General features: G+C 42.0%; 1 protein-coding gene across 6 annotated transcripts in view; it reads right to left on the bottom strand.

The window, feature by feature from the left end:
• ST3GAL3 (ST3 beta-galactoside alpha-2,3-sialyltransferase 3) overlaps window positions 1–22,918 on the bottom strand; it is a 138,748-nt gene that overhangs the window by 51,658 nt on the left and 64,172 nt on the right. For 5 of the 6 annotated variants that reach the window (XM_085512326.1, XM_015870384.3, XM_015870386.3 and 2 more), the window contains one exon: window positions 3,170–3,264. In XM_085512326.1, coding sequence (XP_085368452.1) covers window positions 3,170–3,264 — 95 coding nt within the window. Of the gene's footprint in view, window positions 1–3,169; window positions 3,265–4,398; window positions 5,591–22,918 lie in introns of those variants that run through there. The other variant, XM_085512328.1, reaches the window with a different exon arrangement.

Raw genomic sequence — 22,918 nt, 5'->3', positions numbered from 1 at the left:
TCTCAACAGCTCTTAAAGTTGAGTAAGTTCATTGTGTTCTTGAAGGATAGCCCTTACTTGGGTTGCATACGTGCTTACCAACAAACAAGCAGCAGCACAATGACCCACAAGCACCTCCTATCAAACACTAGTTAGCACAGTCCTCGTGTTCACCACCAAGACCAGAAATCAACCTCCTCTAATTCCTAATCCATTCAAAGGTTCAGAAGCTCACACAGGTGGGTGACCTTCCTGGGTAGGAAGCTGAAATGCATCCACTCTCTTTTTTTGTGGAAGGGGCAAGGACTTAACCTGTCTGTACAATGAGATCAACTGCCTTCGGGGCTCATTTATTAATAGAGATGTAACCAAAGAGCCACAGATGCACATCCTATTGTTGGTTCTGCCAAGTCACACAGCAGGAGACAACAAAGCCCAACATGGTGCTGGCAGACTGAGTAATAAAGTAAGTGCAGTCAAATGTGACAATGGGCTGTTTAACAAAGTAGACATTCTTTGTCATTCAGAAAACCCTGATTTAGATTCTGAAGAATAGCCTCACTCACTCACAGCCAGCTGCAGAAGTCATAACTGTGTGAAGTCCAGAGCCACTGTTTCAATAAAGGCCAAACAGATACTTGTAGAGATCATTTGGGGTTAAAACCTACAAGCAGTAACATCATATTTTGCTGAAAATATGACACATTTGCACACAGAGAGAGCAAGAGTTCCCAAAATGGGCCACAGACATCTGTGATGAATGCAACCATGCCTTAAATCTGCTGTACTGGCTCCCACACTGGGACAGTTCTCAGCTCTGCTTCCATCCCAGGTAGCTGGGAACTGGGATCAGGTAAGCAGGCCTTAATCTCAGGTGAACAGAGGGATCAGAGTCAATATGTACAAGAGCTCTATGTCTATTTAAGACACTGAAAGATAAAGGTACACTGCTCCTCATAAATCCCTCTTTGTATTTCTAATTCATTGCACAGGACACTCAGGGACCACCTACCGCATCCCTGTTCATGAGGAAGAACAGAAACCACCTGCTTACACCTGTGCTTCTTTCGTTTAGCAGACAGGTAATCAGTAACATGGTTAATCAACAACAGCAGCAGTTTCCAATCCAACATGAAATGTGATAATTTATTTCAGAACCAGAATCATTTGAGGGACATCAGGAGTCTGACCACATTCATACTTAGAGCAACATCCACCTTGGGAGCTCCCTAAGGCAAATGCTTTTCTTGGAGAGAGTGAAATGCAGATCATAAAAACCCCTAGCATACACTAATGGTCAAATGAGATAATGGCCAAAGGACTGAAGGTGAATTCTTTCCTGACAAATATCAAGCGTTAAGCTTTCTAAGTTATACCGCATGCTTCTTATCAGCTTGAGATGTAAAAATCATCTTTGCAATCAGATTCTTTTTGAAGAAAATGAAGATCCCTAAAGAACTGTCAAAATGATCTGCACGCTGCCTTCTTGATGAGACCGACTCCACATTGCTGTAGTACCACCCTTAAAATTCCTGACACTTTTCTACTCGTTTGCATGTGATTTACTCAGATGTGTGACTCCAAATTAGTGCAGCTCAGTAAACAACGCTCCTCAAAAGCTGCTTTCCCATAAAGTCTGCAAATTGGAATTGTTCTTTCTTGGACCAGTGAACACCAAGTAGTGGATAGAAAAGGACTTTTTCTTTACCAGAGACAAAGCTAAGAAAAACATTGCTATGAGTTTGAAGACCTTTTATCTAAAAGCCCAAGGAACAGAAAGAAACTTTAATAGAAGAGAACAGAATGCTCAGAGTCTCTCAATTTCATAACGTTGGTACTTCCAAGCCTCTACAGAAAAGTTTCTTGGAATATGCAGCATTACTGAAAGTGAGCTCATCCTTTAAGTGTATTTCACTCAGAAAGCTTTTGTGCTTGGACCCGACCACAGTCACTTGAAAACACTGGGGAATAGAATATTCACCAAAGTTCTCAGCAAAACCTTCCCGTTACCAGGCCAGCCACGATGGAGCTCTGTAAACACCGGCACCTTCCTCAGTTGATTCACGTCCGAAATCCCAGCTGCTGGCGTCATACAAGCACCCAGCAAAACTCCTGCCCCATCTGTTTCAACACAACCACATCCAACTACGCTTTCTCAGCCCCCCTGACTACACGATTTCCCATGCACATCCCGCTCGGACAGTCTTCATCTCACACCAGCACGTGACTTATCTCCCCGCTGCCTGACGAGGTTGTTTGGATATCAGCAGATTGCTCGGACTGAAAGCCCTAATGAGGTGCTGATCCCATCATCCCATCACTCAGCTGAGCCGGGAGGCATCCCCTGGGACCAGCCAGAAAAGACTGATGCAAGAATTCCAAGTGATGTGTAACATGAAAGGGCGCCTTTCGCATCGCTAGGACTCGCAGCCTGTCAGCACAGCCATTAGAAATCCCGGGTTACAGAAGTTTATAATTCAACCCTCCCACACACACAACTTGCTCCAGACTGAAACTTGGCACAAAATTCGGTCCCAGGAGGGCATTAAAAAAAAAAAATAACCCATTCAACTGTTTCCGTCCCATGGCTTCAGCTCTCAGCCATTTAAATAATGGCAATTTCTCATTTCTCTTTTTAACTGAGGAAATCCAGTATAAAACAGCAGATTTACATAACACTGCGGCGGTGATACAAGCTGGCAACAAACCCAGCACGAGGGCTGCCAGAGCCATTCCGTCATCCCCTTTTGGTGAATTTCTCCATTTGGATTCAGTTTAACGGAATGATTTTCATTAAGTCTGGCTGATATCGTGTGTAATCTGCAAACCCCACCTCCACGTTGGTCAGGCAGAGTGCCCTAGCCTTGCCTTGTGCACCTCGTGTTCCTATCAGAAGGGAATGAGCCCTCCTGCAGTCAGTACTGCCAGGGTTATTTCTCGAGGCCTCTGCTGCAGTCTGCTGGCTCTCCCACAGCACACCTGAGATGCAGCCCTTGCTGCTATCTTACAGCTGCAGGATGGGACATAGCACACATCACCACCAAGGCATCTGAATAGATTTCTCCTATTTGTTACACAGGCACACAAGCGGCAACAATTATAAAACAAAGATGTGACCAAATGATATGAAAAGAAAGCAAAGAAAGCAGAACTACGTTCTTGATTCAGCAGTTGTACAGATCTTTCATACCTTGTCCTTTAATTCCAAAGGGGGGTACAAAGTCCCTGATACGAGCCCACCTCCTGAAGGAATCATCTAAGAACATTGGTGCCGGCTTTGAGAACCTGGGAAAATAAAGAAAGAGAGAAATTAACTCCTTATTTAGGAAGGTCCAATTTCTGCAGGGAGCTGGAAAGAATCCAGACCTAAGAGCTTATTCCATGGTCTCACTGGCAATACAGCACCATCACATTTTACTGCTAACCAAAGGTGCCTGTGAATCTGTTAATGAAGACACCAAAAAACCTCAAGTCCTGAGCCTGACAATCACTTCAGTTCAATAATTTAAAAGGACACGCTGAACTTCCACACTATTGTTTGCTGCTAATTTAGCTACAATAAGTTGCAAATTGCAACCAGAGTTTATGTGGTTTTGCTTCAAGCCCTGTAGGCAGGAGCCAACTCATGTGCTGTTTATGCCAGCGTGTGAAAGCGTGTGAGGAAGGGGTGCAGAGCTCCTTTACATCATTCATTACATGTACTGCTAGCACAGCTATGCACAGGTGTGCATGCTCTGGGCAGACCTGTACATTACAAAGCAGGAACTAGCTGCTCCCATGGCTGTTCTGCCTCATTCATATGCAGATACACAGCAGCTCTCATCACAAAGGCATAAAGGAAGCAGAGCAGGCAACCATGAAGTAGCACTTGGTTTACAGAGGACGGAAATTCAGTACAGATGTAGGTGTTTTCTTCTGGGTTCATTATCATATAAACTATTCAAGAGACACCCTTGCCAAACCAAACAGTTGTGATCTATCCAAAATCACTTAGAAAGAGAGAACTAGTTCTTCTTAACCATGTGATTATGGGAATACAATTAGCCTAATTACACCCTCAACAGAAAAAACAGCAGCTACTAAAAATTTGTCCCTTCTAGAAACAAAACAATTAGCGCTTTGCCAAAGAAGCTACAAGAATACTGACTTCCATTCCAGACCACTTCTGAGCATATCAAGATCAGTGCTAATACTATAATAATTGGTGTTAATAACTGTTAAAAATCTGTTCAGTCAGTCATACAAGAGCAGTGGGGATGTTCCAGATCAGGATCAGACTACGAAATGAAGATGGGAATGTTCTGTGTCTTGGGAGTCAGAGAGTTCATGAGACATCAAGTGCAAAGCACAGATATCTGAGGAAGGCAGAACCTGGCTAATCTAGATCTCGCTGGCGGGTGGGATGAAAGCAGGGCTTACCGCAGCTCCTTTGGGTTGTTTGTGCACTGCATGCAAATCCACATTACTGCAATCCCGTAATTTCTTGCACCTGAACCATCTGATTTAAGATAAACTCATTTGCACTATGCCGCCGTCACCTACACAGGAACAACATCAGATAGCGGCACAGTGAGGAAATGTTGGAACGAAGATAAACTGCAAAATACAGTCCAACCTGAGCCAATGGGAGGTTGCTGAAATCCCTGGGAACATGGGAAAGAGAGAGCAGGAGTGTTTAACAAAAGAAGAATAGAAGACTGCAACTCACCCCTGTGCACCACTTCACATTCACTCATGCAACTTTAGTTAGATAACCTATAGCCATAAACACAAGAGGCGCAGATTATACGGCTGATCTAGAAAACAAGGAGTGTTTCTCCAGAGCCCAAAAGAGAGCTGAGGATATGAAAGGATCGGTATAATTTTATCTGGGAGAAAGTAGGAAGATGTGTCAGATACATCACAGCTTCTGAATGCCTCAAGGAAAAAGAAGAAAAACAGCAACACTCCACAGCCGTACTCAAAACAAAGCAAAACAACAACAAGAAAGAACAGGATACAATAACGCCCTGACAATACTCTGAGAACTTCAATAATGTGACAAATTAGTTTGTTGTTTGTACTGCTGATTCTTCAAGCTCTGATGCATCGAAATGTAAGTATTGCGTTACACTGCTGGGTCTCCCAGGAGTTCTCACTGCCTTCTTCCAACATCAACAGGAAAACTTCTTGCAGGATTCTCATGCAACGCAAGAGTTGGAACCTGAATGGCTGCAGGACAGATGCTCACAGTTTTTCCTTTAGAGCTAACAGCAGAAAGGCGCCCTGGAATGGTCCCCATGTTCCCTAAGTAGTAGACTTGGGCAGAGCATTGGGCAGTGCTTGGGGGGAACCACCAGCATTGGGCTGACTTTGTTAGATAACCAAATGGCTCTGGTTTTCTGGTGCCTAAACAGGAGGGTAAAGCACTCACTGACCCTCTTACTACATTTGCAGCAAGTGAAAAGGAAGTTTTCCCGCAAGCACTGCAATTGCCTTAAGCCACCTACTGTTATCTGGTAGTACGTAACACTACCTTAACTCAGAGAGCCAGGGAAACTGACTCTTAATTCACATTTGTGCTTCATTCAAGACCACTGAAGAACAGGTTTGGGAAAAACATTATTGCTGTGTGGGGAAAAAAAAGAGCGATTAAGAGATATTTAGCTCCCATAAATTCTGAAGGAAATCCCATTCTGGAAATATTAAGAGATCATGAATGCCATAAGCACATGATCTATGAAAAGCACTTTGCAACCCCAATAAATCAGAGCAGGCCAGCAGCCATGTCCAGCAGTGACAGGGAAATGCTGCCTGCCAAAGCTCTACAGGAGCATGGTTGCTCTGTCTCGGCTCTGAAGTGTCTGGTGTATTCTAGGACCCCTCAGGAAATATCAGAATATGCCTCAAACAGTCCATGGGAATTGCTCTCTCAGCAGAGCACCTAAAATACATTCCAAAGAATATGTGGGAGTTTGTCAAACAGAAAAACCAAATGCCTCTAAATGATTTTGTATTTGCTGAGCATCTTACACATGGGATGCAGCATTTCATCCAAGTCACAGAAACACAGAGGTTGGAAAAGATTTGGGAGGCAAAGAGCAAGCATCTCAAAATCTCTAATCTGAATGGCATACCATAGCAAAGGACGTCCCCATAGGCAAAAATGGCCATTGAATAATTTCAGATACTTAACCTCAGGTACAATCCTTTACCTACCCCTCGCTGCTGTTTTCAAGGCAATTAAATACATTAACGTGTAGAAAGGAATAAGCCAAACCAACGTGAAATGCAACAGCTAATAGTCTTCTGCTGTAACACAGAAGGAAGAAGACATGGCCAAGTCCCTGAAAGAGATGAGGAAAGAATGGTACCGCGTATCTAGAAATCAGATAGTGAGAAAAGGCAGCTGTGAGTTTATTTCCCAACTATTTCCTTCCATGCAATAGCAGGAGTTCAGCCATTCCATTTCTTGTTTCTTCCTTAATTAGGGAGAATCAGTAGAGGAAACTGCAAGATGAAGGAAAATCCAACTGCATTAGAACCTAGATTTGTATATAACTGCACACTGCATTTGTGAAAGGACATGGAAAGCCTCCAACATGAGGTGTGTGCTTTGTTTTGTTTTAACAAAAAAAACACCAAAAAATGACTGATGTGTTCTGGCAAGACCTCCACGCTCTCTTTTGTTTGCTTATGCAGAAAAGCACCCACGGTTAGACAGAAGGAACAAAATCTACCAACTTTATTAATAAAATGGCTGAAATACAAACCAAAGCACTCCAGCACTCAGTAATTAGCACTGAGAGATTTATAAAAGCTCAGGGAGAGAGTCTAAACTAACCTTTTCCTTTCTCCCTAGTGTGGCCTAGATGTATGCTTTCTCCCCTGCCTCCCTTCTATGAGAAACAGCCTGGTTTGATAGCACAAGGAATGAGGAGGCTTGTGATGTCCTGATTTCACATTTCTTATTGACATTAATCCTCTGTCAGAAATCCAAGCAGCTCAAAGATTCCTCAAGCAGCTGAAAAATTTAAGAAACCGCATTAATATGGATTAAACCCATCCTACAACCAGCATACTTCTTTTCCTAAATCAGCAAATAAACGAGCCAAAAATGGATGGTTGCAAGGAAGAAATCTTTGACAATAGAGATCGGCCAAAAGATTAAGTTGATCTTAAACTGTAGAAACAGACCAAAATAAATCAGACACCATGGTAAAGACAACTTACTGCTGAAGAACAGCCACCATTGGTCACAGTACCACCTATCATGGTCATCTGAAACACCCATTTTTTTGTTCTATTGCAGCTGTAAAGCCTGTTAAGCACTCCACTATATTCAGGATCAAAAGCATCAGCTTCAGGGCCATTCCCAGTTCTGGGCCTCATGCAAAAAGCCATGGACAAACTGGAAACAGGTTGGAAGAGAGCTATGAGAAAAAAGATCTAAGGTCTAGAAAACATGATCACTGAGGAAAAATAGAAAGAAGTGAATTTGTTTAGTCTGGTGAACAGAAATTGAAAAGAGGACATGATAAGCCCTTAAATATTGCAAGGCTGCTGTAAAAGAGAAAGGTTATATCTCCTTATTTCTGGTTAATAGAAGTAGGAGCCCTGTAGAAGTAGGAGCTTAAAATGTTTTAAAGGAAATAAACACTAGAAAAATGTTTCTTATGCTTGGGATTATCATGTATTGAAATCTATTACCTGGGTACATGTTATAGAACCTGAAATAACTACATTCATTTCTTATTGAATTGTTCTATTTGCATCTATTAAGAATGAATGAGTCATAGCTGTGTCCACTTTTAAGTGGGAAAATTAAATAGATGACCTTTTGAAGCCCTGCACTAGTCCACTTCTTCTAAAAGCACTTTCACACTGTGCAGTGTTGCTAGGAGGTGTCAGAGTACCTAAGGCACAGTCTGCTGTGGAGGGGCATCAAGAGCTACCCATCAGACTCCTTGGGACTCTCAAGTATTTACCTTTCTATATGGTAATCAAATTTCAATACAAACACAGCTTTAAATAAGCAGCACATGGATTTTGCAAGCCTGCTGTCTGCCAAGACTGCCTTCTGTTTGTAGCCGGTACCTTTGTGATAAACAGGAAGACACGTAAAGTTTAACCTTTCTGCAGTCATTAATATCTTGTGCTTACGCACCACCAGGACACAAAATCAAAGACTGATTTAATATCGTCTGTCTCCCCTGCTAATTAACCACGTTATAACATGGATGAAGTCTAACACAGTGTCCTGATGAGCTCGCCTAGAGGGTCTCTATATAACGGCAACAATGATGTAAAGTTCTGAGATAAACCACAAATGTTAAAAACCCCAAGAAATCAGTTTGCCTAATCCAACCAATTCCTCAGATTCTCCAAATGCTTCAGGCAAAAAACACACACACACACACACACACACAAAAAAAAAAACCCACATGTACTCACATACAGAAATAACAAGATGCTTCATTTAAAGGTTCCCTTCCTTTTGGGAAAGGAAAAAGAAAAAGCTATGAAACTCATATAAGGCAGAAACTTTGTCCCAACCTGCCTCATGGTGCAGCACATAAGACAATGTGGAAAACCTGTTCACGGAACCCTCTAATATCAAGGCACAATGAAGTAAGAGGTGAAAAGCTGGCTTGAAGACAGGGTAGAATAATGTTAGTTTAAAAACCAGTCTTCTAGCAACACAGTTTGTTTTTCATGACTTATTGTCAAAGATGCAAGATTGAATTACAGCTAGATTTTCCTACCAAAAGCCAGGTGGGGTGTTTGTGGCCCCTGAGGGAGCACTGAGCCAAATAGATGAGATTACATGGTATTTGGAAATGTGATGAAGGTGAGCAAAAACAGACTGTAATCGCTGCTTGAGCTTTCAAAGCCTTCCACGCAAAGAAAAGAAAACAAAGAGTTGAGAAGGGAAGGAGAATGGATCCAGTTCTTCCCCCAACAGAAAGACTCAGCTCACATGGAAGATGCCAGCCAGCAGCTCTATCAGTTGGTCAAAGTTTAGCACAATTATGGTCCAGCCCATGTTTCACCAAAACAGAAAGGGGACTGATGTTTCTAATTTAAAAGAATGGCAGAGCAGCAGTCTAGGCTCACTGCTGCTGTGCAACATCGCTCTATCAAAAAGCAGGGAATCAGATCCTTTCAGTGAAGATCATACTGAAGACCTAGGTCATACTACATGCCAGAAGACTGCAGGTGATGGTCACAGCTCACATCACTGACCTGCTGTCATTCATCACAGATGTTAATCATCTGATCAGTTAAAATGAATGATTGCACTTTGATTTTATAAAACCACTCTTATCCTACCTGCAGGGCAAGAGCAAACCCATGGCCACATAACTTCCAGCAATCCTCTCCTACTCACCAGTCTTAGAGTAGAACACACCAAAATGCATTTCATTCTTCCCAAACCCTTTGGCTTTGTTTCCTGCTACCACATTTCAGACGTAGATACCTGTCCTGAGGTTATTCTACTGTACCAGTATAATTTTACTATTTGAAAGCACTGAAGGGCATAATGAACTTTTAGTGGCCTCCATGTTGAGTAATAATGCCATTACAGGAAGAGACTAGAATCCTTAATTCTTTCATTTAGAACAGCCAAGCACAGAACAGATGTGACTGCTCTGTACACGTACAGCAGACGGGATGCAGCAAAGAAGGAAAAGAGGTAGGGAAGCTATTGAAAAAAGAAGCACAAGAGACAACCATGACCAGATATTGATATAGCCAAACTGAAGATAAAAAGGTCACTCATGTTTAAAATGGGCAAGCTCCAAAATAGCCTCATGCTGGAAGCTGAGGAAGACAGGCAAGTGCAAAACAGATTACTCATGTGAACAGATTACTTTCTGAATTTACAAAGAGTTGTATGATTTGGTGTCTCTGCACAGGCAGGAGACTAGACTTTGTAATTCATTTGGTTCCTGAATGCCAGGTAATCCTTCACATCCAGCATGTTGCTCTTTTCCAGGTCAAAAATTTCCTTAGGGTAAAAGTTTCCTGCATAAGTCATAGTGGAGCGATGAGGTTGGTAGAATAAATGTCAATGTTTAAAGCACCATTTTTGAAACAGAAAGTTTGTTCAGAGAAAGAACAGTGTCACATTCTTCCAGAACGACCAATGCCCTTTAAGAACCTAGACAAAAAAATCCCATTAAAATGATATGGAAAACATTAATTTGCTTCAGAGTACACAGCATGGCATTAGCAGAGGTGCCGCTGGCTCTTTGGACTTTGTTATAAATAACACAATACTCTGAAAAATTTTATAGGACCCGGTTTCCTCAGAAGAATCTCAACTTTTGCATAAGTGAAAAAGAAATGATAATATAGAAAAGGAAAAAAAGAAACACAAAAGGATTTTCCTAGCCAACTATAAGTTGGAAATGAGATTTTCATAGCTGGTAGAGGCTCTGAAACCTGAGGAAAAATACAAAATAATCATTATTTCCAAACTGCTTGCATTTTCAGTTCTGACTCATCATTACTGGGTATTTGTAGGTTGCAGTTCTCATCGGTGCAAGTTTGCAAGTTCCAGCAGTGACCTCCACGTGGTACAGAGGAAGCCTCCCCAGTGAAAATGCACCCAAAGGAAAACAACAAAAATAAAATGAAAGCAAAACAATAACAGTGGAAGGAAAAGTCCACAGAAGCTGTTCTGCCAACAGCAGCTTACAGCACACAGACAGCCGGATGATAAAATGCAAAGAAACAAAGACAAGAATAAAGTAAATTGTTCCACTTCTTTGTACACAATGTGAATTGGCGCTCAAAGACCATCACACAGATAGGCCCATTGTGATGCTGCTTAGAATTATCTTGCCATTTTTCAAGAAGATTTGTTTTAGTCATCACATTCTGTGTTTGACATTAAAAAAAAAAAACAACAAAAAACAGCACAGCAATGATAATTGAGTTTCATAGAGAAAACAGGAAGATAAGAACTAGAAACAAGAAAGACCTTAAAAGAGCTTTGCATTGAAAACAAAAAGGGAATAAATTCATAGACTTACAAAGGTTGGAGAAGACCTTCAAGATCACCCAGTCTAACCACCCACTTAGTGCCAATATTTCCCCACTAAATCATGTCCCTTAGTACAACTTCAAGTCCTTTCACGAGCACCTCCTTAGATGGCGACCTCCTTAGATGCTTAGAGAATAACCTTTTTGTCTTCATAAAGTGCAACGCAGGGTAATACAGCTTTGGTGCATCTGGGTACCCAAAAAGAAACCAACACCCACTTGATGTGTATTTGTACCATCATAGAATCAAAGAACAGTAGGGATTGGAAGGAACCTCTGGAGACTACTAATATCAGAATAGTATCAAATATGGACACACATTTACAGCTAAATTACAAAGCTACTGATGAGATCCATGTCCTACCAGGAAAAATTCCATTTTTGTTTCTGTTTGTTCGCTGCACAATAGTCTTCATGTTCTACTGGAGGGTGGATTGGTGGCAGGCAGATGTTCCTATTTAAAGCTCAGACAGAGGCTTTTGCTTCCTTTAACCTCCAAGAATTTCAGCATCCCACAGGCACTGATTGGGAGCCCAGACAAAAAAGACCGAAGCATTGCATCCCAGGTGCCAGTAGGTCCCTCTAACTGCACAGAATGATTGACGTGGGAGATACGTCCCCTGCGCCCAGCTTCATGTCATTCTCTATCTCCTCGCCTTATTAATTCCAGCCCTTAGCCTGCGAGTTATCAGTACAGCAACATGCATTAAAATCTTCCAGATAACATCAGCGCCGTTTAATTTAAGCCTCCCTCCTTTGGTCCCATGGTTTTAAAAATAAACAAGAATTTTAACAAAACAAGGCTAAGACAGTGTGCTTGTAAAACCTCCTCAGTGCCGCTTCCACAGATAAGGCACGGGGACTGGAGAAAGCTTCTAACCAAGGGGCCACCTGACAAAACCAGAAAGATTTAGTGACTAAAGGAATAAGTGGGTGCAGTGGATTCACTACTCCAAGCAAAAGGACTCTCACTGTTTTCCTTACTACCACCTGAAGAACAGCACAGACCTCCTCATTCCAGGAAAGGAGTTTTTCGGTGAGATCCTTCATTCTAACAAGTTCCCACAGGACAAGCCAGTAGCAAAAAAGGATGCTGCTGGTTTATGCATTTAAGATTTATGTAAGTCACCGAAATAAATACTAAATATTATTAGCTACTAAAGGAAATGGTTATGGTGAAGATGAGGGGATAAAAAAAACATACAGACATGTTTTCTCTTTCAAAATCCTTGATAAAGAAAGCACTTTTCCTACAGCTGTGGGAAAGAAAACAAGACATAATGGTGAAAGTTAAAGCCACACATTTTGACTGCTATCGGAGGGCGATATGGCACATGGACAAAATGCAGCTTGAGCAATCCCAGGTCCCAAAGCACAGAAATGCTTCACTCCCCCTCTCTCACTGATCTGGCAGAGGCCCCCAGGTACCCACTACCACCACAATGGCAGCAGGACTGGCTGACATAACTCGTGCCTCACCAACAGTATTCTAGGAGGAAGGAAATGGGAGAGCAGCACAAAGCACAGAGTGAGCCCCACATCTCCAAGGGTCCACCACAGAGTCACAAAGGGAATAACGCATGCTCTGCCTGAGCCTGGAGTTCAACTTCTTCCCTGTATTTTGTTGGTATCACCCATTTTGGGTTTATTTTCTCATTTTTCCTTTGCCCACCTATGTTGGTGCAGCCACACAGATGGTCTGCACAACCACTGCAGTATTCAGGGGGTTCACAAACAATTCCTGACAATTTACATCTGTGGTACAGAAGGTTTTCGTGTTTTTATTCCGCTTCTTGAAAGTTTTAAAAACCAACTCCATAGAGGTATTAAACTTTGCACTTCAAACATGTTGGAATTAGACATGTTCAGCATCACGGAGCAGGGAATCTTGCCCTTACAATGACAAATTGCAGCTATTTCCTTCTCCTCTAATCTTACTTTTAACAGAACTATCGCCTTCGTAAGAAAAATGGGAAAAAAAGTCATGAAAACTCACTGCTTAAAAAGCAAAACTTTTGGAATGCGTTGGCAAAGAAAATGAAGAGCGTTATATAAATAGCGAGTTATCTCAATCACCAGCTATTCCTAATGCCTTATCATCTTAAGTACTTTTACCCTCCAATAAATCAACAAATACTTATTCACTCGTTGGAACTTACTGAAGCGCAACGGAAGAAATAAGAAGAAAGCTATGGGACAAACTACCAAAAAATATTTCTTAAAAATAAGAACTTATTATCCAAAGAGTCATAAGATCCCAGAACATGTTTTGACCGCTCTTCCCAATCCTCCCCAAAAGTCTATTGCTCTAAAACTCTATTAGATGAACATAGATAAAAAACGAAGTCAAAGCATGCAAAAGCCCGTCTAATTTAGGATGCTCTTAATTTTCCCTGTCTAAACAGAGAAGCTGAAGGGCTACTTCTGCTGAGGAGCCCTTCATCTTGATGACAGGAGAAGAGCAGATTTTCATTAGCCAGCAAAGCAGCAGCACCAGGAGCTGAATGGAAAAGTTCCCACAATATTTATGGGCGCTCCTCAGGCAAATGTTGAAGACGAAAGAAAACAGACAACCACAGCACAAGCAAACATGGCACGGCAGCATCACCCACATCGTTCACCTCCTCTCAGCTCATGCTCAGCTCTCCGGAGCTGCTCCATTCCCTCCTGAGGGCTGCTCTGCCTTTTACCTCAGTACATTCGGCAGTGATGCTCATAGGCACCCCAGTGACAAAAACCTGCAGAATCTCATGTCAGTGCTGTGTAAAAATCACTGCCTGAACTGAAGCATCCACATCAAGTCTTTCAGGGACAGTCAGCAATTGGTTGAATTAGACAGAAACTGTACAGCTATGTGTCTTCTCACTAAACCGAGTCACTCATGTTCACCCAATTACCTTCTAGTCATTACTTCTGAACACCCCAGTGCAGATTTTTCTGCAGAAACAGACAGATGGGTGCTTTGCAGCACTGGTTTTCATCTTAGCCACAGAGCATCTCAAATGGACAGCCCCACTGGTGATCCTGAGTTCCAGGTCCACTCCTGACAGCTGACTCAGGAAAAACAGAATCCCTCCCTGTAGGGATCAGTATCTCTAATATTGGAATTAGCAGTAAAAATACAAGAGCAGCTATAGCTGAAATAAAGGTAAGCAGATACACAGCAGTAACAAGCACTCCCCAGTATGCCAGTGGCTGGCACAGCCTTGATTAACAGTGTGAGCCTTCATTCAGTGGTTACTTTCTTCTTTTGATATCAAGGTGTGCTTACAAATCTAAGCCACCTTTGCCTGTTCTGCTCATTGTTAGACACACACTGAGTTACAGCAAACATTTCCTGGGCTCCCAAAGCAGCAAAATCAGACCAAAGAAAAGCCCAGGGATCACAGTCACTGTATCTCAGAGGAAGAAAAAAAGTTCTGCTTGACTTCCAGCTTGGCTGTTCCTTTTCAAGGATTCATTCACTTCATTGCACAGCAGAAGGGAAAATCCTACCTAAGGATGCAAGCAAGACTGCAGAGGAGCAGATCAGGGTTCAAAATCTCTTCTCTAAAAATGACAATAAGCGGATGTCTAAGGTGAAGTAAAGAAAAGGGCAAAGCGATAAAATATTTCCTCCCTAACATTCACAGAGCTTTCAAACGCTTTCAGCTCAGTGGATTTCCTGAGCTTGATGTGGTTTGTCTAATCAGCACCCTCCATCCCTCCCAGAAACAGAGCACTCCTCCAAATATTTGTCCAGACTCCCCTGGAATCCATACAGACGCTTTGCAGCCGCCGCATTCCTTGGCAAGGAGTTGCCCAGGTACATTACCTGATGCACAAAGAAGGGAATCGTTGGGGTTCTTTTTGATGTATTTAAGTAGAAACAGGTTGTGCAGAAAGCCTGTATCAGTGTTTTTTCCCCTTCTTTCTTTCCTGATGTAGAAGTTAAGGGAGAGCAGAGCTTAGCCAGAGCTCATTGTGCTGTCTCCATCGGCCTGCAGGAAGTACAGCAGCATGTACATTTTGGTACAGCAGTGCTGACTTAAAGCTCAGTTTTGTGTGGGAAGTGTTGACAAATTCCCTCTGGTAGACAATGAAATCATTCAGCCAATTAACCAAGATTAGATTAGTTTTGAAAAATTGTATGAATAAGATGCGTGCAGCCACACATGCTTTTACTCAGCCATGTAATGGTAGGACATGCATTACATCAGGCATCAAAGGCTACACCACATCAGGTCAGCAGTCCCAACTAAAACAAAAACCAGCAGCACACTTCCCACACAAGTAAAATAACTTTGTACTAAGCAACAGTGGAATAAACTGACCTGGGACACAGTTCCTCTCCCATCCCAATCTGCTTGGAAGTCAAAGCCATTAAGCAAAGTAATCCTTACTTATTAAAATAGCTGTTCCACAGTAATATGTCTACTACTCATATTAATACATGATTATTCAAAGCTTAATCAGATCCTGTCTCAGCAATGTTAACAAGCTAAGACCAGCTTGAAATACAGTCTATTTCTATTTGGTTGAGAGCCGAGAAGGGTTAAAACTGATGGATTCTTTTTTAACTTTAATTTTTTGTCATCCACTCAGTTTCACACACCTACAGTATTCCTTCTGCAAACTAAACACATCACGATTTTGCACACACAGAATCCATCCTTCTTAGAGAGGCAGGATGAGATCTTATTTGGAAATAGATTGGAAGTAGATCTGACGTTTGAAGCACAGGAGATTTCAGACAGGTCCCACATTTCTTGCAGCCACCAGAACAGCAGTGGGGCTGGTCAGGGTAGACCTGCTGGCAGGCATAAGAAGCAAAGGAGTAAATAGCAAGTTTACTTTAATCTACTGCACTAAACTGCACAGGCAGAACAAAAAACCTGTTAATATAGGAAAAGTGGATATAAAGGGATATAAGAACAGCAAATTAGATCATAAGCAACATAATAGAAGACACAGAAAAGGGGCAACATGTGAAATTTCAGCCCACCCGATACATGTAGGTTCAGATAATAGGTTCACATTGCATGATCTTCAGTCACAGCAGCTGTGCTGCTCTGTATCATACAGTGGTCATCTAAAAGTTTAGAAATCTATGTTTAATTTCCCTTTTAAAGAGATTTCCTGGTAAGCAAGTTTGTTGTGTTGTGGTTTCTAACTTTCCCTTTGCAAGTTTAGATAATACACTTGCTCCTTCTATTTCTGCAGCTGAAAGTCTGATTTTAATGAGAGACTGCACATTTTGGTTTGCAGCTCAATCACTGCCTTCTTAATCCTCTTTAAAATTCCTAGATGTACGCAGTCCAGGACGGGTGATTTACTGCTCATTAGTTTTGCAGTGAGAGAGACCAGAGACGCTTCTTCATAGAGTGCTGAAGCTGTTTTTCCTGAGTGTTCAGCCTTAAAACCAAAAGGCAGGAAGGCAGATTCACAAACCCACAACACAGAGGAGGGCAAAAGCTTGAACTAGATAAAATCCATCCTCCATCTCCTTCACAACTGTACTAAGTATCTCTGAGAAGGAGCAGAGACAGTAAGATGAGCAAAGCACCACATCTCCAAGTTTCTTGAACACTACCATAAACAGTAAGTGTTGCAGCTCTTAGCTCCTCCAGCCTAATCAACTGATCAGATTACAAAAAGGTTAAAAAAAAAAAAAAGAAAAACACAACTAAAAAAGGCATTTAATTCGATCAATGAGCAGCTATTCCATTGCACTAGTGCTTGACAAGGGAGAGCTTGTGAAAACGGGTTGGATGCCTGTGACTACAGAGTATCATCCCCTGGAAATCACTGCTTCAAAGTTGCCAATGAACAAAACTGGAAATCAATGAGTGTTCATGTCGTCCCTCTCCACATATACCTGTCTTAAAACACAGAATGTAACACCTTCCCAATTGAAGAGATGAGGTAGAAGAACTAATGATAAGTAAATCAATATTAGAGCACTGTTATACAACTGGGAATTGTGCCAGGAGACTCAGGACTACAATGAAGCCAACAGTGCTGCTGCAGGCAAGGACAAAAAGGACAATGACAGAGCAGAGATTAAAAGAACAAAAATGCCCAGCACGTCCAACGAGCATAAACATTATGGCACCGCTACAAACTGTGAAGTTCTGTTCTAAGGGAAACAGATAGTAAAAATGACAACTTCTCCCCAATGTTTTTATTTAAGCTACTCTTCAGCAGAGTCTTCTGACAGACTACAGAAACTATGCGACTGCACAGGGAACGCTAATAACGAGCATAAACAGGAAAGCTGCTTCGTTTTTGTCCTCCAGTCAAATTAATATTTCAACAATCTGTCAATTCCTCTATTAGTCATCGCTCCCAATAACCACGGGGAATATCTTGAGATGAGCAGAGAGATCGGCAAACTGCAAATGATGCAGCTCAGACCTACGGTCTGGTTTCATAATGTGCACCCATGAGCCATTTTGCCCAGCAGAGCAGCACACTTCATTTTACCTGCACTGAGGTGTCATTTCTATGTAGGTTACTCCAAAAGTAATGCCTCTTATTCATTTACACAGAAACCACAACAGATACAAAGAGTATAATAATGCTATTTGATAGAGAAAATTCTCAGGTACAAGATGCTATTTTTCAACACAGTCAATGCTATTAGCTATGCATTTTTGCCTGTGATGGACAAGAGCCTGCATGCCATGCTCATGAAGATCTGCATGACCATCTGAGGTGCGGCCTGTTGCCACTGCTGAAATGCACCATTCACCTCTCACTGTGCCCACATCCACTGTTTGGTGCTTGTAAGTGCTCAGTAAATGTCAATGAATGTCAACAGACACCACCACTTCCCACACGGAGGAATGCAGTTCCACATCTTTGCTTAATACGCACTTCCATATCAGATGCCATTTTGTCAGACTGCCCGTCTGCTGTCATCCTTCACATTGTAACAAAATCTAATGGAATTGGTGGGAAGGTTCCACTTCTACTACCACACCACCCTCATCTGCCTCTGACATCCCGGGCTAACATAATAACATAGGAGGCATTACTTTCAGAACAGTCCTTGTACATCATTCTAGCACTGAGTCAGCTGATGTGACAATTACAAAGCAAGAGACTGGAGAAAAGGAGCAGCAGTCAGTACTTGGGTAATGCTGGCAGCTGGATGGCAGGTTCTATTCCACAGAAGTATCATCCTGAATCCAGAAACGTCTTAGGAGGCAGAGACCCTCAGGCAGGATATCAGAACAGTTCAACCACTGCCACATTACATCATTCAAAGGGACAGGCAGCACACGCAAGGCGCTTCTCTGTCACCACATGAAATCTTGTGTATTACTAACCTTCCCTGATCGAGGTCAGTATTTTCATAAAATGATTTTCACAGTCTGGAAATGGTCTGGATTTCAGAAGTATCAAAAGTGTTCAAGCTTTTACAGCTTTAGTAACTTCACAATGACTTCCATCATCATGGTATATTTCTGTTATTTGTTAATAAAATGTGGTTCTGCTCTTCTGCAATACAGAGATGTAGATGTCTCTCACAATGGCCACACGTTAGACAGATCCCATCTTTCTCCAGTTAATAAACATAACTGAGAAATACAGCATAAAAGCAAACAGGTGCTCTAACCTACCTTGAGGTCAGAGACATCACTGCATGTTCACTCTATATAATACAATGTTGTACAAGGACATCAAGCTATTGCCAAGAAAACCTAGGACGCACATGGTGGCACACCGTGCTGAGGCAAAAGCTTCATCCTAAAAGCAGCAGAGCCACATTAGAGAGACTAGAACTACCCACAAGAGCTCTTAGCTATGGCACAACAATTAGTCTCCTCCTCCATCCAAAGCCAGGTTCACCTCCATCATCTCTTGCCCAGTGCACAGAGCACCCTCCGCACACTGCTCAAACTTAGCACAGCTGAACCCGCAGGGTAGTTTATGGAAACAACTGACAAAGACTATGCAATTCAAATCTAGTTTATATTCCCCCTACTGGACAGATGAGCAATCTTCTGCCTCATCTTGCATTTTTTCCCCCTTGGCCCAGGTATCCAGACTTAAAGATTAAATAATTTTGAATACTTTTACAGGAAAGTGTCATCCAATAATTCATCTGCACAATTAAATTCACCACAGACCTGCTAACAGCTTGTACGAGCTGTCAGAACGTTCCCAGGCTTGCTTGGAAAAAGATTTTATGTTTAACTAAGCTAACAATTAAGTGGTTGGCAGTAACGGTCCACAGAGCCCCGTGGAGGCCAATAAGCCTGAATTTAATATAGTGGAAGAGAGAGAGTCAGTGAAAGGAGAAAGATGTTGTCACTGGAAGTACGACAAATGAGAAGGGTGAACTTAACAGCAGTTTTACAAGAGACTAGAAGGAGCAATACAAGTGTAAACAAGAGGAGAAATATGCACATCACTGTAATGAGACAAAAAAAGAGAAAGTCCCAGGTCAGGGCTCAGCTATTTAAGAGGAGGCAGCTTAATGTTGTTCGTAGAACAATTTTGGAGCAGAATCCCACGGGTTATGCCTCTACATGGGTATACTATTTGGGTCACATTTAGAAATTGGGACGTGTTATTTAGCAACACAGAATCAGGACTTGCTGATTCATATAAGCCAACCCAGATCATAAAAGTGTTTGGGTTCTCTTTTCCTGTTAAAGTCTTCATTATTTACTGCCTGCAAGATCTGAACTGAAGCTCTCGCCAAAACCCATTTCTGATGTTTCCAATGTATGTTCCAAAACAAAAATACTTGGCACCACACCAAATGTTAAAATAAGATCATCGTCCCGCTGCCAAAGAGGTCCTACAGGTTCATAGACAAGGAGAAATCATGAGCTGTGGTGCACCAAAAGGAGTCGACAAGTGTTTGCACCAAAATGGTATCCCAGCATAGGGGGAGACACAGTGGTTTACAGGACAGAAGTATTTTAGCATGAAGGAAAAGGGTAGTTAAAGCAGCAGCTCATAGCCTCAAGGCAACACAGAGAAGACAGCATACAGAACTGCAAAATGGGCAGAAACGTACAGTGCACAAAGGACAGAATAATCTTTTGCCAGCAGAATAATCTAGTAGCCTCCAGGAATGTTACCAACAATGTCAATCACAACATTAATCGGATCAAAGCTGAGGTCCTGTTGTGCTAAGTGCTATAAAACAGAGACCACTGACCAAGTCCTGCACTGAAGGAAACGTCTGTCATTCATTTAGATGAGGGAGAGGCAACACAAATCCCACAAGCGAGGGAACCACGCAAATGGCAGCAGTTGTTTTAGCTCCATAATTTGAGAAACAGGTTTAGGTCAGAATGAAATGACACAGTATGAAGAAACTAAGGCAACAGTACAGGCATAACTTGAATGAAATACAGTAATTCAAGGAAATCTGGAAAGTTCTAAGGCAGCTGTGGGTAACAAAGCCAGGAAGGCCTTAGAATACAGATGTAAATGAGCCGGTTCAGTAATGTGGCAAATATAAGGAAGTTCAAGATTGAAAAGCTGAAAAGAATTCCACAGCCCAACCACCTTCAGAATTTGTTTGAATTTCTTGTATCTATTTAGCTATTGCAGCTCTTTAAACTTTCTTAAACCCAAGGTGACCTTTAAAAAAAAAAAAAAAAAAATCCCTGAAAAATTTGCCAGCACATACAAACATATTCTAAAACATGCTGTCCGGAACAAACAGTCTTCAGAACAGGGCACCAAATAGTCTCTATAATAAACCAAGAGCAATTAGTCTGCTGGGAAACAAATTAGCTCGTTTTGTTTCAGCAGACTAAGGGTGGCTGCGAGGCTCCAGGGACGATGTGAACTGTGATGTCTTTTACTGAGCGACCCTTCCTGGAAGTCCACCAGTTTGCACCTGCCAGATGGAACTGACAGAGCTTCCACAGCCTGGGACACAAAGCTGTGTACTGGCCTGTGGAAAACAACAAGCAGTACCCTGCTCCCTTTGCTCCTTTAAAGCATCCCTCCAAGAGCAAGAAACCTCCGGAGCACCAGTACAGACTCTCCTTAGCCTCATCTTTGTCTCTGATGAAGTGGGATCCACCTGCACGAGAAGGGTGATGAAGCCTAGAGGAGAGCATTGAGGAAAAGCTGAAGAACAATGGAAGAGTTCACCTTGCATGGGAGAGAAAGGATGGGAGGTAATGGCCTTAAGTTGCTCTAGGGGAGATTCAAAGGGTCACCACCCCTGGAGGTGTTCAAAAACCATGGGGATGTGGCACAGAGGGATACGGTCGGTGGGCATGGTGGGACAGGTTGGGATGGATGATCTTTGAGGTCTTTTCCAACCCTCATGGTTCAGTGATCCTATGACTCTAAGACTGCAATGAAAAGCAACATTACAGAGTCAGAGCTGACTCTTCACTACAGCCAAGACTGGCTTCCCAAATCTTCAAGCAGATAATAAAACAAAGATGATATCAATTATCTTCAAAAGTTGTGCATCTGCTTTATTTAACATGTTTGCTTTGCAGCTACTTACAAGCTACTGATCCAGAATTTAAACTGTGATTTCTTAGAGAAACTGCTCTTTCATTTTATTCTGTTAAGTGGTCTGATGAGCAAAAGGTGCACAGCAACACAAAAAGAATATAAAATAAAACAACCAACAGATCTACAGAAAATATAGCAGTCAACCACCCTTAACATGTGGGAAGTGGGACACACTTGGGAATCTCCATTGTTGTGTACCTAACTCTTAAGATGGGATTTGCCAGATCTGAGGTATTAGGAAGGAAACTCAGCAGCAGTTGAGAGAATTGCCATGCTAAAAAATCCCAGTAAATCCCTGTATCTCAGTAAAAGTACCTGTTTTAAGCTGGTCTCCCCACTTAATTTTTTTTTACCACCTAACAGCCACAGAGTATTCATTATGAACAAGCTGTTGAAGGCTCTTCCTAAGCCAGATGTCTTGTATGTCTCTGGGTTATACCCCCCAGAAGGCAGAATGCTGCTTCATGCTCTCCAGACACCGGTAACTCTGATCATTACTCAATTCATCAACTACATGTAACAACCCCTTGAGCATTTCCAGATAGGCAGCCCGATTTTGTTAGATAAAGCCTGCAGGAACTTCTTCCCTTTCCTCTTACACTTCTCCCCTTCTCCTCTGCCTTTATTGAAGCTTTTGCATCTTCAGAGGGCAAGATTTCTTTAGATTAGCTAAAGAGGGGATTATCTCAGAATAAACGGCCCTCCTGGTACCGCTTTATTTGAATTACTTGATCTTCTCATTGTTTATCATAAAACAACATTCAAATATTTTGAAACCTTAACTGAGTAAAGACAGTTCTGTCAGTGAAAATATTTACAGGAGACTCACTAATTGCAATGGATTCCAGCTTCCTGAATCTCATTACAGTAAGCTGGGCACTGCTGTGAAAGTGAAACAAATTGGAGATGAAGAAAAGCAAACACTTAGAAATGCAAACAACTGCATAGATTGGCGTTAATCATTACAAAAATGTAGGCAAAAGCATCACCGTGATTGGCATCTGTCAAAATATCTCAGTGATTCCTCAGTGCATCGCTATGGTTGGAATGGAGAAAGAAAACCTTAACAGGCAGCACTGTGTATTTCACAGAGCTTTCCATTTCTAAGTGAATCATAAATATATATATTATTTTGGTGATGCGTTGGCAAAGCTGCCCAGGGAGGTGGTGGGGTCACCATCCCTGGAGGTGTCCAAGGAACACTGAGATATGACACTGAGGGATATAGTCAGTAGGCACAGTGGGGTGGGTTGGCCTGGGTCATCTTAGAGGTCTTGAAGCTTCATGAAGCTTCTACTGTGGGCAAGCATGGACTGTTCTTTAGTAGTTTTGGTCAACTTTGCTCAGTCAGCTTGGTTATTTACTGTGTATGTATTTGTGCACTGTGGCAACGTTGTGGCCAAATGCCTTCATTCATCGA

This window comes from Coturnix japonica, chromosome 11 (assembly GCF_054131305.1).
Source record: "Coturnix japonica strain WE chromosome 11, WE-NBRP24, whole genome shotgun sequence".
NCBI classification, from domain to species: Eukaryota; Metazoa; Chordata; class Aves; order Galliformes; family Phasianidae; genus Coturnix; species Coturnix japonica.
This window is presented reverse-complemented; position numbering and strand designations above follow the sequence as displayed.